Raw genomic sequence first — 16,187 nt, 5'->3', positions numbered from 1 at the left:
TCTAGTGTAAAGTTTCCACCATCAGTGATGGTTTGGGGTGCCATGTCATCTGCTGGTGTCGGTCCACTCTGTTTCCTGAGATCCAGGGTCAACGCAGCCGTCTACCAGCAAGTTTTAGAGCACTTCATGCTTCCTGCTGCTGACCTGCTCTATGGAGATGGAGATTTCAAGTTCCAACAGGACTTGGCGCCTGCACACAGCGCAAAATCTACCCGTGCCTGGTTTACGGACCATGGTATTTCTGTTCTAAATTGGCCCGCCAACTCCCCTGACCTTAGCCCCATAGAAAATCTGTGGGGTATTGTGAAAAGGAAGATGCAGAATGCCAGACCCAAAAACGCAGAAGAGTTGAAGGCCACTATCAGAGCAACCTGGGCTCTCATAACACCTGAGCAGTGCCAGAAACTCATCGACTCCATGCCACGCCGCATTAACGCACTAATTGAGGCAAAAGGAGCTCCAACCAAGTATTGAGTATTGTACATGCTCATATTTTTCATTTTCATACTTTTCAGTTGGCCAACATTTCTAAAAATCCCTTTTTTGTATTAGCCTTAAGTCATATTCTAATTTTGTGACACACGGAATTTTGGATTTTCATTTGTTGCCACTTCAAATCATCAAAATTAAATGAAATAAACATTTGAATGCATCAGTCTGTGTGCAATGAATAAATATAATGTACAAGTTACACCTTTTGAATGCAATTACTGAAATAAATCAAGTTTTTCAAAATATTCTAATTTACTGGCTTTTACCTGTGTGTATATATATATATATATATATATATATATATATATATATATATATATATATATTTTTTTTTTTTTTTTTTTTTTTTTTTTTCCTGTAATTATATTTATATTTTTACAAAAAATGTATTTAATAATTCGTTTTTATCTCAACCTAAAATTGTTTTCTTAGAAATAAAATGTCACTGTTATCGTGGCCAACATTGTTCTTGGGCTCCCTTTGCTGGTGATTAGTAGTAATCTAGTAAAAAAAAAAAGTCTACAATTAAGATAATAATAATAATATATAGTATTAAAAAGTATTAAAAAGCCAGAAGAAAAAAAAATCATAAAAATCTTTTTTTTTTTTTTTTTTAATGTATTAGCGAGTGACAAAGACAGAATCAATTATTATAGAAACCGTCAATCATATTAAAAGTATAATAATTTGGGTGAAAAATAATGTATTTTTAATAAAAAATGTTGATAATTAATTTTACTTTACTACTTTACTAATTATATATCTTTATATATATGATTATGTTTTAGGTTCATTTGAACAATATTTGTCATTTAATATAGATATTTTTCTGTAATTACATCTATATTTTTACAAAAAAATGTTTGGACAGCAGCACAACACTGTGTCATTGTTATTGTGGTCAACATTGTTCTTGGGCTCCCTCTGCTGGTGACAAGTCTACTAATCTAGTAACGAAAAATTAAAACAATTTAAATAATAAAAATAGTATTAAAAAACCCCAAAGAAAAAAATTCATAAAAATCATTTAAAAAAAATAATTATGAGTGACAAAGAAATGCTGAAGAAGCCCAGAATTAATTATTATAGAAACCATCAATTATATTAAAAAATATAAAAGCGTATATTACATAATAATTTGGGTGAAAAATATTTTTTTAATAAAAATACTTGATAATTAATTGTACTTTTCCTTTACTAATTATATATATGATTATGTTGTAGGTGCATTTGAACAATATTTGTCATTTAATATAGATATTTTCTGTAATTACATCTATATTTTTACAAAAAAATGTTTGGGCAGCAGCACAACACTGTGTCGCTGTTATTGTGGCCAACATTGTTCTTTGGCTCCCTCTGCTGGTGACAAGTCGACTAATCTACTAAAAAAATAATAATAATAATAATAATAATAGTATTAAAAAAGCCCTAAGAAACAATTTCATAAAAATCATATATATATATATATATATATATATATATATATATATATTAGCGAGTGACAAAGATTAGTCCAATCGACAAGTTGACTAATCTAGTAAAAAAAAAAAAATCAATAATAGTAATAAAACTAGTATTAAAAAAGCCCTAAGAAAAAAATTCACTAAAAAATCCAGAAAAATCATCAAAAAAATCAATAATTATTAGCGAGTGACAAAGACATACTGAAGAAGCCCAGAATCAATTATTATAGAAACATCAATTATATTAAAAATATCATGCATAATAATTTGGGTGAAAAATAATATTTAAAAATTTTTTTTTTGATTATTAATTGTAGTTTTCCTTTACTAATTATATATTAATGTTTTAGGTTTATTTCAACAATGTCTGTCATTTAATATATATATATATATATATATATATATATATATATATATATATATATATATATATATATATATATATATATATATATAAAATATCATGCATAATAATTTGGGTGAAAGATAATATTTTTTTATAAAAATGATTGATAATTAATTGTAGTTTTCCTTTACTAATTATATATATATATATATATATATATATATATATATATATTAGCGAGTGACAAAGATTAGTCCAATCGACAAGTCGACTAATCTAGTAAAAAAAAAAAAAAAATCAATAATAGTAATAAAAATAGTATTAAAAAAGCCCTCAGAAAAAAATTCATTAAAAAATCCAGAAAAATCATCAAAAAAAATCAATAATTATTAGCGAGTGACAAAGACATACTGAAGAAGCCCAGAATCAATTATTATAGAAACGTCAATTATATTAAAAATATCATGCATAATAATTTGGGTGAAAAATAATATGTTTAAAAAAAATTATTGATAATTAATTGTAGTTTTCCTTTACTAATTATATATTAATGTTTTAGGTTTATTTGAACAATGTCTGTCATTTATATATATATATATATATATATATATATATATATATATATATATATATATATATATATATATATATATAATATCATGCATAATAATTTGGGTGAAAGATAATATTTTTTTATAAAAATGATTGATAATTAATTGTAGTTTTCCTTTACTAATTATATATATATATATATATATATATATATATATATATATATATATTTTAGCGAGTGACAAAGATTAGTCCAATCGACAAGTCGACTAATCTAGTAAAAAAAAAAAAATCAATAATAGTAATAAAAATAGTATTAAAAAAGCCCTCAGAAAAAAATTCATTAAAAAATCCAGAAAAATCATCAAAAAAATCAATAATTATTAGCGAGTGACAAAGACATACTGAAGAAGCCCAGAATCAATTATTATAGAAACATCAATTATATTAAAAATATCATGCATAATAATTTGGGTGAAAAATAATATTTTAAAAAAAAATTATTGATAATTAATTGTAGTTTTCCTTTACTAATTATATATGAATGTTTTAGGTTTATTTGAACAATGTCTGTCATTTAATATATATATATATATATATATATATATATATATATATATATATATATATATATATATATATATATATATAAAATATGCATAATAATTTGGGTGAAAGATATTTTTTTATAAAAATTATTGATAATTAATTGTAGTTTTCCTTTGCTAATTATATATATATATATATATATATATATATATATAAAATATGCATAATAATTTGGGTGAAAGATAATATTTTTTTATAAAAATTATTGATAATTAATTGTAGTTTTCCTTTGCTAATTATATATATATATATATATATATATATATATATATATATATATATATATATATATATATATATATATATATATAAAATATGCATAATAATTTGGGTGAAAAATGATATTTTTTTATAAAAATTATTGATAATTAATTGTAGTTTTCCTTTACTAGTTATATATATATATATATATATATATATATATATATATATATATATATATATATATATATATGTATATATATATGTATATATATATATATATATATATATATATATATATATACATATATCTATATATATATATAGATATATATATATATATATATATATATATATATATATATATATATATATATATATATATATATCTATATATATATATCTATATATATATATAGATATATGTATATATATATATATATATATATATATATATATATACATATATATATATATATATATATATATATATATATATATATATATATATATATATATATATATATATATATATATATATATATGTATATATATATATATATATATCTATATATATATATATGATAATGTATTGGGTTTGTTTGAACAATGTTCAACATTTATACCAAAAATATATTTAATAATTAATTCATTTTTATCTCAACCTAAAATGGTTTTATTCAAAATAAAACTACTAGCACTGCTAATGATGATAATAATAACAATAATAAAATGAATAATAATAATAATATAATAATAACTTTGAACGTGTTTGTGTGCAGGTGGAGTTGGTCCACTACGTATTCGGACGCCACAAATTCCCGGGCGCCGTCACGGCCAACTTGGAGCGTTTCGTGCGTCGCTTCAACGAAGTTCAGCTTTGGGTCGTGAGCGAACTTTGCTTGTGTGAAGATTTGGTGAAAAGAGCCGTGCTGCTCAAGAAGTTCATCAAGATAGCCGCCGTGTAAGAGCCGCAGTACCGCCTTTGTCCACACGAGGGCGCACATCAACATTACTGCCTTCCGCTGACTTCTTTGTGTCCTTTCAGGTTAAAAGAGCAGAAGAATTTCAACTCCTTCTTTGCCGTCATGTTTGGTTTGAGCAACAGTGCGGTGCAGCGACTCTACAAGACCTGGGAGGTGACGTCATCACTTCAATCCATCCTCAACATAATCCATCATCCTATTTTCACCGCATGGTTGTCTTTTGCAGAGAATACCTGGCAAGACTAAAAGAATCTACTGTTCCTACGAGAGGCTGATGGTAAGGCGACAAACTTTTGTTTTGAAAAGCATAACACACGGCTGCCTTTACTTTGTAGGAAATAAATGTTCTTACGTCGGAAAATCTGGCTTTGAACATAAATACATTACATTATGATATCATTTTGTGTTATTATAAACATGATTTATTTATTTTTTTCCTTGTAGGATTAGGGTTTTTTTTCCCTCTAAAAATATTTATTTTAGTCTTAGAAAAATCCTGTTTTTCAGGAAAAATGTGTTTTTTATTCTTGTAAATGAAGTGGGGTTTTTTCTTAGAATTAAAGAAATATATATAAAAAATTATGGGTTTTTATCTAATGAATTGATGTTTTGTTTTTTTCCTTAAAATATTTTTTAAAAACTATGTTTAAAAAGAAAACATATTTATTTTTTTAATGTTTCAGGTTTTTTTTTTCTAAACAACTTGAGAAAATTACAGTAAAATACAAAAAAAAAAATTTTTTTTTTAAAAATATTGTTTACTCTTGCAAAATGTTTTTTTCTTGGATAAGTATTTTCACAACAGCATTTTATTTTTATTTTTATTTTTTATTATTTAATTTTTGTAACATTAGGTTTTTTTCTTGTATTTTTTTTTTCCTGAAAGCTATTTTTTTCAAAACAAAATTTTTTATTTCATCACATTGGATTCGTTTTTTTTTGTTTGTTTTTTTTAAATATCACAACATATATTTTTTAATACTATAAAGAACTATATTTTATTTTTTGTAAGATGAGCATTTAAAAAATATCAATCCTTAAAACAGTAATTTTCCTCAAAGAAAATGAATACTTTACATAAGATGGGCTTTTTATTTCGACAAACAATAATAGTTATTTTCTTTTAATTGTTTTAAAAATATTTAAGGGAAAGAAAGAGGAATATTTCTCAAAACTATGTGTGTGTGTATTTCACCCTCACCTATGAACCCACGCCAGGAAACCAGCCAAAAAAGAACAGAAAACGAAACGACATCATCTGGTACAACCCCCCATACAGCAAAAACGTCTCAACGAACATTGGACACAAATTCCTCAATCTGATTGACAAACACTTTCCCAAAGACAACACCCTAAGAAAAGTATTCAACAAGAACAACATTAAATTGAGCTACAGCTGCATGAACAATATACGACAAATCATCTCAAACCACAACAAAAGAATTGCAAATGAGCCGTCGGCCCCCAGACAGAGCGACTCCAAAACCAACAAAGGATGTAACTGTCGAAAGAAACCTGATTGCCCTCTCAACGGGGGGTGCTTACAAACATCAGTTATATATATATATATATATATATATATATATATATATATGTATGTGTGGGGGAAAAAAATCACAAGACTATTTCATCTCTACAGGCCTGTTTCATGAGGGGGGTACCCTCAATCTCCTGACGATTGAGGGTACCCCCCTCATGAAACAGGCCTGTAGAGATGAAATAGTCTTGTGATTTTTTTTCCCCACACATACATATATTGCGCTCTACTACGGTATCGAGCACTATTTTTTGGATAACCTTATTAAGACATATATATATATATATATATATATATATATGCATATGTATATATGTATGTATATATATATATATATATATATATATATATATATATGCTTATATATATGTATATATATATATATATATATATATATATATATATATATATATATATATATATATATATATATATATATATATACATACATATATACACATATTTACATATATACATGCACTTGGATAAGTATTTTCACAACAGCATTTTTTATTTATTTATTTTTTATTATTATTTAATTTTTGTAACACAAGGTTTTTTTTCTTGTATTTTTTTTTCCTGAAAGCTATTTTTTTCAAAACAAAAAAATTTATTTCATCACATTGGATTCGTTTTGGGGTTTTTTGTACACACATTTACATGTATATACATGCATACACATATATGTATATTTATATATAAATATGTATATGTGTATGTATTTATAAATATATATAAATATATATATATGCATATGTAAATATGTGTATATTTGTATGCATATATGTGTATATATATATATATATATATATATATATATGCAAAAAAAATTGTGTGTGTGTGTGTAAGGCTATTTATTTTTCAGAGCATAACTTGTTATTGTTATTTGTTATTCAAAGTGCTTTACAGAAAATAACAAGGCAAAAAATATACATAAAATAATCAGTATGATATAAAAATATATCAATGTAATCTACACAAAAATGAGGTCTGTAGTCGTGTAAACAAATGCTTGTTGTTGTGTTCCTGCTCTGTATGAAATATAAAAACCACATGCTGTCATTTAGGATCCGTCACGTAACCATCGAGCTTACAGGCTGGCTGTGACCAAGTTGAGTCCTCCTTTCATTCCTTTCATGCCGCTCATCCTTAAAGGTACAGTACTCCTCACAAGTACTCCGTCACGCTGAGAGAGTACTTCCCGACCACAGTATCTCCTCCTGTCGTCTCTTGGCAGACATGACCTTCATCCACGAGGGAAACGCCAACCTGGTGGAGCGCCTGGTCAACTTTGAGAAGATGGTAAGCCAAGAAAAGGAACATTATTTGTGGTGAGAAGACCAAAAGGTGAGATTTGATGGATGTCGTTGGCAGCGGATGATCGCCAAGACCATGAAGATGGTGCGAGGGTGCCGGAGTCAAACCTACGGTGATTATCCAATCACGCGCTTGCAATATTTTAACTATCACAACTCATTTTAGGAACAACTCCAACATTTTTCCTCAACATATTTTAGTCGACAAAGACCACATTGGAACTAGATGATGTGTGAATGCTCCAATGCTGAATTTGAACTGAATTTTTTTGAATTTCCAGGAAAACTGGAATTTGGTTTGGAGCTTGGGAAAGTGGTAGTTGGAATGTCCAGGATGAGTTGAATGTGTTGATGTTGGAACGGTTTGAATAGGTTGAAAAATGTGGGAATTGTGCAACTTGGAAAAATGCCTCCATTCATTATAACAGGAACTTCCTGGAAATTTGGGCAAAAGCGGGATTTTTTTTGAAAATGATTAGGAGCATGAATGAGCTGAATTGGTTGGTGTTGGAATTGTTTACATCGGTCAAGAAATGTTGAAGTGGGTTGAAAAATGTGGACGGAGTAGTGAAAAAAGGGTTTGAAAAAAACGGGAATTCCTGGAATTTTTTTTTAACTTGGAAAAATGAGAGTTTGAATGTCCAGGATGAGTTGAATCGGTTGAAAAATGTGGAAATGGTGGAAGTTTGAAAAATGGCCCAATTCATTTTAAATGGGAAAAAAATTCCCGGAAATCTGGGAATTTGGCAAGGGAAAACCCGCGATTCCTGAATAGGCTGAACAGTTTGAAGTTGGAACGGTTTGAATCGGATACAAAATGTGGGAGTTGTGCAACTTTGAAAAATGTCCTATTCTTTTCAATGGGAATTTCATGGAAATTTGGGAAAAGCGGGAATTTTTTTTTAAATGGTAAAAAAATTATTGAATGTTCTAAATGAGTTGAAATGGTTGGTGTTGGAATTTTTCCAAATTGTTCAAGAAAAATGTTGAAGTAGTAACATTTTTAATTGAGAAATGATATGAAGGAATTCCTGGAAACCGGGAATTTTCCCAGTTCAAAAAACAAATGTTTTGTCCTGATTAAGAGGAATGATTTGAAGTGGGTTGAAAAATGTGGATGGAGTAGTGAAAAAAGGGTTTGGAAAAACAGGAATTCCTGGAATTTTTTTGAACTTGGAAAAATGAGAGTTTGAATGTCCAGGATGAGTGGAATGGGTTGAAAAATGTGGAAATGGTGGAAGTTTGAAAAATGGCCAATTCATTTTAAATGGGTAAAATGTCCCGGAAATCTGGGAATTTTTGGAATTTTTCAAGGGAAAGCCCGCAATTCCTGAATTGACTGAACAGTTTGAAGTTGGAACAGTTTGAATTGGAAAAAAAATGTGGGAGTTGTGGAACTTTGAAAAATGTCCTATTCTTTTCAATGGGAATTTCATGGAAATTTTGAAAAAGCAGGAGTATTTTTCAAAATGCTAAAAAAAAGAAGAAGAAAAAAAGAATGTTCTAAATGAGTTGAGTTGGTTGGTGTTGGAATTTTTCCAAATTGGTCGAGAAATGTTGAAGTAGTAACATTTTTAATTGAGAAATGGTATTACGGAGTTCCTGGAAACCGGGAATTTTCCCAGTTTGAAAAACAACTTTTTTGTCCTTATTAAGAGGAATGATTTGACAGTGGAACGGTTGAAGTGGGTTGAAAAATGTGGACGGAGTAGTGAAAAAAGGGTGAAAAAAAGGTTTGAAAAAACAGGAATTCCTGGAATTTTTTTGAACTTGTAAAAATGAGAGTTTGAATGTCCAGGATGAGTTGAATCGGTTGAAAAATGTGGAAATGGTGGAAGTTTGAAAAATGGCTCAATTCATTTTAAATGGGAAAAATTTCCCGGAAATCTGGGAATTTGGGGAATTTGGCAAGGGAAAACCCGCGATTCCTGAATAGGCTGAACAGTTTGAAGTTGGAATGTCCAGGATGTGTTGAATGTGTTGATGTTGGAATGGTTTGAATAGGTTGAAAAATGTGGGAATTGTGCAACTTGGAAAAATGCCTCCATTCATTATAACAGGAACTTCCTGGAAATTTGGGCAAAAGCGGGATTTTTTGAAAATGATTAGGAGCATGAATGAGCTGAATTGGTTGATGTTGAAATTGTTTACATCGGTCAAGAAATGTTGAAGTGGGTTGAAAAAAAGGTGAAAAAAGGGTTTGAAAAAAACGGGAATTCCTGGAATTTTTTTGAACTTGTAAAAATGAGAGTTTGAATGTCCAGGATGAGTTGAATCGGTTGAAAAATGTGGAAATGGTGGAAGTTTGAAAAATGGCTCAATTCATTTTAAATGGGAAAAATTTCCCGGAAATCTGGGAATTTGGGGAATTTGGCAAGGGAAAACCCGCGATTCCTGAATAGGCTGAACAGTTTGAAGTTGGAATGTCCAGGATGTGTTGAATGTGTTGATGTTGGAATGGTTTGAATAGGTTGAAAAATGTGGGAATTGTGCAACTTGGAAAAATGCCTCCATTCATTATAACAGGAACTTCCTGGAAATTTGGGCAAAAGCGGGATTTTTTGAAAATGATTAGGAGCATGAATGAGCTGAATTGGTTGGTGTTGAAATTGTTTACATCGGTCAAGAAATGTTGAAGTGGGTTGAAAAATGTGGACGGAGTAGTGAAAAAAGGGTTTGAAAAAAACGGGAATTCCTGGAATTTTTTTTAACTTGGAAAAATGAGAGTTTGAATGTCCAGGATGAGTTGAATCGGTTGAAAAACGTGGAAATGGTGGAAGTTTGAAAAATGGCCCAATTCATTTTAAATGGGAAAAATTTCCCGGGAATTTGGCAAGGGAAAACCCGCGATTCCTGAATAGGCTGAACAGTTTGAAGTTGGAATGTCCAGGATGAGTTGAATGTGTTGATGTTGGAATGGTTTGAATAGGTTGAAAAATGTGGGAATTGTGCAACTTGGAAAAATGCCTCCATTCATTATAACAGGAACTTCCTGGAAATTTGGGCAAAAGCGGGATTTTTTTGAAAATGATTAGGAGCATGAATGAGCTGAATTGGTTGGTGTTGGAATTGTTTACATCGGTCAAGAAATGTTGAAGTGGGTTGAAAAAAAGGTGAAAAAAGGGTTTGAAAAAAACGGGAATTCCTGGAATTTTTTTGAACTTGGAAAAATGAGAGTTTGAATGTCCAGGATGAGTTGAATCGGTTGAAAAATGTGGAAATGGTGGAAGTTTGAAAAATGGCTCAATTCATTTTAAATGGGAAAAATTTCCCGGAAATCTGGGAATTTGGGGAATTTGGCAAGGGAAAACCCACGATTCCTGAATAGGCTGAACAGTTTGAAGTTGGAATGTCCAGGATGAGTTGAATGTGTTGATGTTGGAATGGTTTGAATAGGTTGAAAAATGTGGGAATTGTGCAACTTGGAAAAATGCCTCCATTCATTATAACAGGAACTTCCTGGAAATTTGGGCAAAAGCGGGATTTTTTTGAAAATGATTAGGAGCATGAATGAGCTGAATTGGTTGGTGTTGGAATTGTTTACATCGGTCAAGAAATGTTGAAGTGGGTTGAAAAAAGGGTGAAAAAAGGGTTTGAAAAAAACGGGAATTCCTGGAATTTTTTTGAACTTGTAAAAATGAGAGTTTGAATGTCCAGGATGAGTTGAATCGGTTGAAAAATGTGGAAATGGTGGAAGTTTGAAAAATGGCCCAATTCATTTTAAATGGGAAAAATTTCCCGGGAATTTGGGGAATTTGTCAAGGGAAAACCCGCGATTCCTGAACAGGCTGAACAGTTTGAAGTTGGAATGGTTTGAATCGGATAAAAAATGTGGGAGTTGTGCAACTTTGAAAAATGTCCTATTCTTTTCAATGGGAATTTCATGGAAATTTGGGAAAAGCAGGAACTTTTTGAAAATGCTAAAAAAAAAAATTAATGTTCTGAAAATGTTCTGAAGTTGAAATGGTTTGAATAGGTTGAAAAATGTGGGAATTGTGCAACTTGGAAAAATGCCCCATTCATTACAACGGGAACTTCCTGGAAATTTGGGCAAAAGCGGGATTTTTTTTTAAATAATTGGGAGTATGAATGAGCTGAATTGATTGGTGTTGGAATTTTTCAAATTGGTCAAGAAATGTTGACGTAGTAACATTTTTAATTGAGAAATGGTATGACGGAATTCCTGGAAACCGGGAATTTTCCCAGTTCGAAAAACAACTTTTTTGTCCTTATCAGGAGGAATGATTTGACGGTGGAACGGTTGAAGTGGGTTGAAAAATGTGGACGGAGTAGTGAAAAAAGGGTGGAAAAAAAGGTTTGAAAAAACAGGAATTCCTGGAATTTTTTTGAACTTGTAAAAATGAGAGTTTGAATGTCCAGGATGAGTTGAATCGGTTGAAAAATGTGGAAATGGTGGAAGTTTGAAAAATGGCTCAATTCATTTTAAATGGGAAAAATTTCCCGGAAATCTGGGAATTTGGGGAATTTGGCAAGGGAAAACCCGCGATTCCTGAATAGGCTGAACAGTTTGAAGTTGGAATGTCCAGGATGAGTTGAATGTGTTGATGTTGGAATGGTTTGAATAGGTTGAAAAATGTGGGAATTGTGCAACTTGGAAAAATGCCTCCATTCATTATAACAGGAACTTCCTGGAAATTTGGGCAAAAGCGGGATTTTTTTTTAAAATGATTAGGAGCATGAATGAGCTGAATTGGTTGGTGTTGGAATTGTTTACATCGGTCAAGAAATGTTGAAGTGGGTTGAAAAATGTGGACGGAGTAGTGAAAAAAGGGTTTGAAAAAAACGGGAATTCCTGGAATTTTTTTGAACTTGGAAAAATGAGAGTTTGAATGTCCAGGATGAGTTGAATCGGTTGAAAAATGTGGAAATGGTGGAAGTTTGAAAAATGGCCCAATTCATTTTAAATGTGAAAAATTTCCCGGGAATTTGGGGAATTTGTCAAGGGAAAACCCGCGATTCCTGAACAGGCTGAACAGTTTGAAGTTGGAATGGTTTGAATCGGATAAAAAATGTGGGAGTTGTGCAACTTTGAAAAATGTCCTATTCTTTTCAATGGGAATTTCATGGAAATTTGGGAAAAGCAGGAATTTTTTTGAAAATGCTAAAGAAAAAAAAGAATGTTCTAAATGAGTTGAATTGATTGGTGTTGGAATTTTTCAAATTGGTCGAAAAATGTTGAAGTAGTAACATTTTTAATTGAGAAATGGTATTACGGAGTTCCTGGAAACCGGGAATTTTCCCAGTTTGAAAAACAACTTTTTTGTCCTTATTAAGAGGAATGATTTGACGGTTGAAGTGGGTTGAAAAATGTGGATGGAGTAGTGAAAAAAGGGTGAAAAAAGGTTTGAAAAAACAGGAATTCCTGGAATTTTTTTGAACTTGTAAAAATGAGAGTTTGGATGTCCAGGATGAGTTGAATCGGTTGAAAAATGTGGAAATGGTGGAAGTTTGAAAAATGGCCCAATTCATTTTAAATGGGAAAAATTTCCCGGAAATCTGGGAATTTGGGGAATTTGGCAAGGGAAAACCCGCGATTCCTGAATAGGCTGAACAGTTTGAAGTTGGAATGTCCAGGATGAGTTGAATGTGTTGATGTTGGAACGGTTTGAATAGGTTGAAAAATGTGGGAATTGTGCAACTTGGAAAAATGCCTCCATTCATTATAACAGGAACTTCCTGGAAATTTGGGCAAAAGCGGGATTTTTTTTGAAAATGATTAGGAGCATGAATGAGCTGAATTGGTTGGTGTTGGAATTGTTTACATCGGTCAAGAAATGTTGAAGTGGGTTGAAAAATGTGGACGGAGTAGTGAAAAAAGGGTTTGAAAAAAAACGGGAAATCCTGGAATTTTTTTGAACTTGGAAAAATGAGAGTTTGAATGTCCAGGATGAGTTGAATCGGTTGAAAAATGTGGAAATGGTGGAAGTTTGAAAAATGGCCAATTCATTTTAAATGGGAAAAAAATTCCCGAAAATCTGGGAATTTGGGGAATTTGGCAAGGGAAAACCCGCGATTCCTGAATAGGCTGAACAGTTTGAAGTTGGAATGTCCAGGATGAGTTGAATGTGTTGATGTTGGAATGGTTTGAATAGGTTGAAAAATGTGGGAATTGTGCAACTTGGAAAAATGCCTCCATTCATTATAACAGGAACTTCCTGGAAATTTGGGCAAAAGCGGGATTTTTTTTGAAAATGATTAGGAGCATGAATGAGCTGAATTGGTTGGTGTTGGAATTGTTTACATCGGTCAAGAAATGTTGAAGTGGGTTGAAAAATGTGGACGGAGTAGTGAAAAAAGGGTTTGAAAAAAACAGGAATTCCTGGAATTTTTTTGAACTTGGAAAAATGAGACTTTGAATGTCCAGGATTAGTGGAATCGGTTGAAAAATGTGGAAATGGTGGAAGTTTGAAAAATGGCCAATTCATTTTAAATGGGAAAAATTTCCCGGGAATTTGGGGAATTTGTCAAGGGAAAACCTGCAATTCCTGAATTGGCTGAACAGTTTGAAGTTGGAACAGTTTGAATTGGATAAAAAATGTGGGAGTTTTGCAACTTTGAAAAATGTCCTATTCTTTTCAATGGAAATTTGGAAAAAGCAGGAATATTTTTGAAAATGCTAAAAAAAAAAGAAGAAAAAAAAGATTGTTTTAAATGAGTTGAATTGATTGGTGTTGGAATTTTTCAAATTGGTCAAGAAATGTTGACGTAGTAACATTTTTAATTGAAAAATGGTATGATGGAATTCCTGGAAACCGGGAATTTTCCCAGTTCGAAAAACTACTTTTTTGTCCTTATTAAGAGGAATGATTTGACGGTTGAAGTGGGTTGAAAAATGTGGACGGAGTAGTGAAAAAAGGGTTTGAAAAAAACGGGAATTCCTGGAATTTTTTTGAACTTGGAAAAATGAGAGTTTGAATGTCCAGGATGAGTTTAATCGGTTGAAAAATTTGGAAATTGTGGAAGTTTGAAAAATGGCCAATTCATTTTAAATGGGAAAAATGTCCCGGAAATCTGGGAATTTTTGGAATTTGTCAAGGGAAAATAGGCTGAACAGTTTGAAGTTGGAACAGTTTGAATCGAATAAAAAATGTGGGAATTGTGGAACTTTTAAAAAATGTCCTATTCTTTTCAATGGGAATTTCATGGAAATTTGGGAAAAGCGGCAATTTTTTTGAAAATGCTAAAAAAAATATTGAATGTTCTAAATAAGTTGAAATGGTTGGTGTTGGAATTTTTCCAAATTGGTCGAGAAATGTTGAAGTAGTAACATTTTTAATTGAGAAATGGTATGAAGGAATTCCTGGAAACCGGGAATTTTTCCAGTTCAAAAAACAACTTTTTTGTCCTCATTAAGAGGAATGATTTGAAGTGGGTTGAAAAATGTGGACGGAGTAGTGAAAAAAGGGTATGGAAAAACAGGAACTCCTGGAATTTTTTTGAACTTGGAAAAATGAGACTTTGAATGTCCAGGATGAGTGGAATGGGTTGAAAAATGTGGAAATGGTGGAAGTTTGAAAAATGGCCAATTCATTTTAAATGGGAAATATGTCCCGGAAATCTGGGAATTTGGGGAATTTGTCAAGGGAAAACCCACAATTCCTGAATTGGCTGAATAGTTTGAAGTTGGAACGCTTTGAATAGGTTGAAAAATGTGGAAGTTGTGAAACTTTGAAAAATGTCCTATTCTTTTCAATGGAAATTTCATGGAAATTTGGAAAAAGCAGGAATATTTTTGAAAATGCTAAAAAAAAAAAAAAAAAAAAAAAAAAGATTGTTCTAAATGAGTTGAATTGATTGGTGTTGGAATTTTTCAAATTGGTCGAGAAATGTTGAAGTAGTAACATTTTTAATTGAGAAATGGTATTACGGAGTTCCTGGAAACCAGGAATTTTCCCAGTTTGAAAAACAACTTTTTTGTCCTTATTAAGAGGAATGATTTGACGGTTGAAGTGGGTTGAAAAATGTGGACAGAGTAGTGAAAAAAGGGTGAAAAAAAGGTTTGAAAAAACAGGAATTCCTGGAAAAAAAATTTAACTTGGAAAAATGAGACTTTCAATGTCCAGGATGAGTGGAATCGGTTGAAAAATGTGGAAATCGTGGAAGTTTGAAAAATGGCCAATTCATTTTAAATGGGAAAAATGTCCTGGAAATCTGGGAATTTGGGGAATTTGTCAAGGGAAAGCCTGCGATTCCCAAATAGGCTGAACAGTTTGAAGTTGGAACGTGGTTGAAAAATGTGGGAATTGTGCAACTTGGAAAAATGTCCTATTCTTTTCAATGGGAATTTCATGGAAATTTGGGAAAAGCGGGAATTTTTTTTTAAAATGGTAAAACAAATTATTGAATGTTCTAAATGGTTGGTGTTGGAATTTTTCCAAATTGGTCGAGAAATGTTGAAGTAGTAACATTTTTAATTGAGAAATGGTATGAAGGAATTCCTGGAAACCGGGAATTTTCCCAGTTCGAAAAACAACTTTTTTATCCTTATTAAGAGGAATGATTTGACGGTTGAAGTGGGTTGAAAAAAGTGCACGGAGTAGTGAAAAAAGGGTTTGAAAAAAACGGGAATTCCTGGAATTTTTTTGAACTCGGAAAAATGAGAGTTTGAATGTCCAGGATGAGTTGAATCGGTTGAAAAATGTGGAAATGGTGGAAGTTTGA

General features: G+C 30.8%; 1 protein-coding gene across 8 annotated transcripts in view; it reads left to right on the top strand.

Moving 5' to 3' along the window:
* rapgef3 (Rap guanine nucleotide exchange factor (GEF) 3) overlaps window positions 1–16,187 on the top strand; it is a 271,955-nt gene that overhangs the window by 235,189 nt on the left and 20,579 nt on the right. For all 8 annotated transcript variants that reach the window (XM_061925660.2, XM_061925640.2, XM_061925650.2 and 5 more), the window contains 6 exons: window positions 4,449–4,630; window positions 4,715–4,805; window positions 4,879–4,929; window positions 7,257–7,344; window positions 7,427–7,491; window positions 7,564–7,618. In XM_061925660.2, the coding sequence (XP_061781644.1) occupies window positions 4,449–4,630; window positions 4,715–4,805; window positions 4,879–4,929; window positions 7,257–7,344; window positions 7,427–7,491; window positions 7,564–7,618 (532 nt within the window). The remainder of the gene's footprint in view (window positions 1–4,448; window positions 4,631–4,714; window positions 4,806–4,878; window positions 4,930–7,256; window positions 7,345–7,426; window positions 7,492–7,563; window positions 7,619–16,187) is intronic.

Source organism: Nerophis lumbriciformis, linkage group LG01 (genome assembly GCF_033978685.3).
Source record: "Nerophis lumbriciformis linkage group LG01, RoL_Nlum_v2.1, whole genome shotgun sequence".
Classification (NCBI taxonomy): Eukaryota; Metazoa; Chordata; class Actinopteri; order Syngnathiformes; family Syngnathidae; genus Nerophis; species Nerophis lumbriciformis.
Note: the sequence above shows the minus strand (reverse complement) of the source record. Positions and strands in the feature narration are given on the sequence as shown.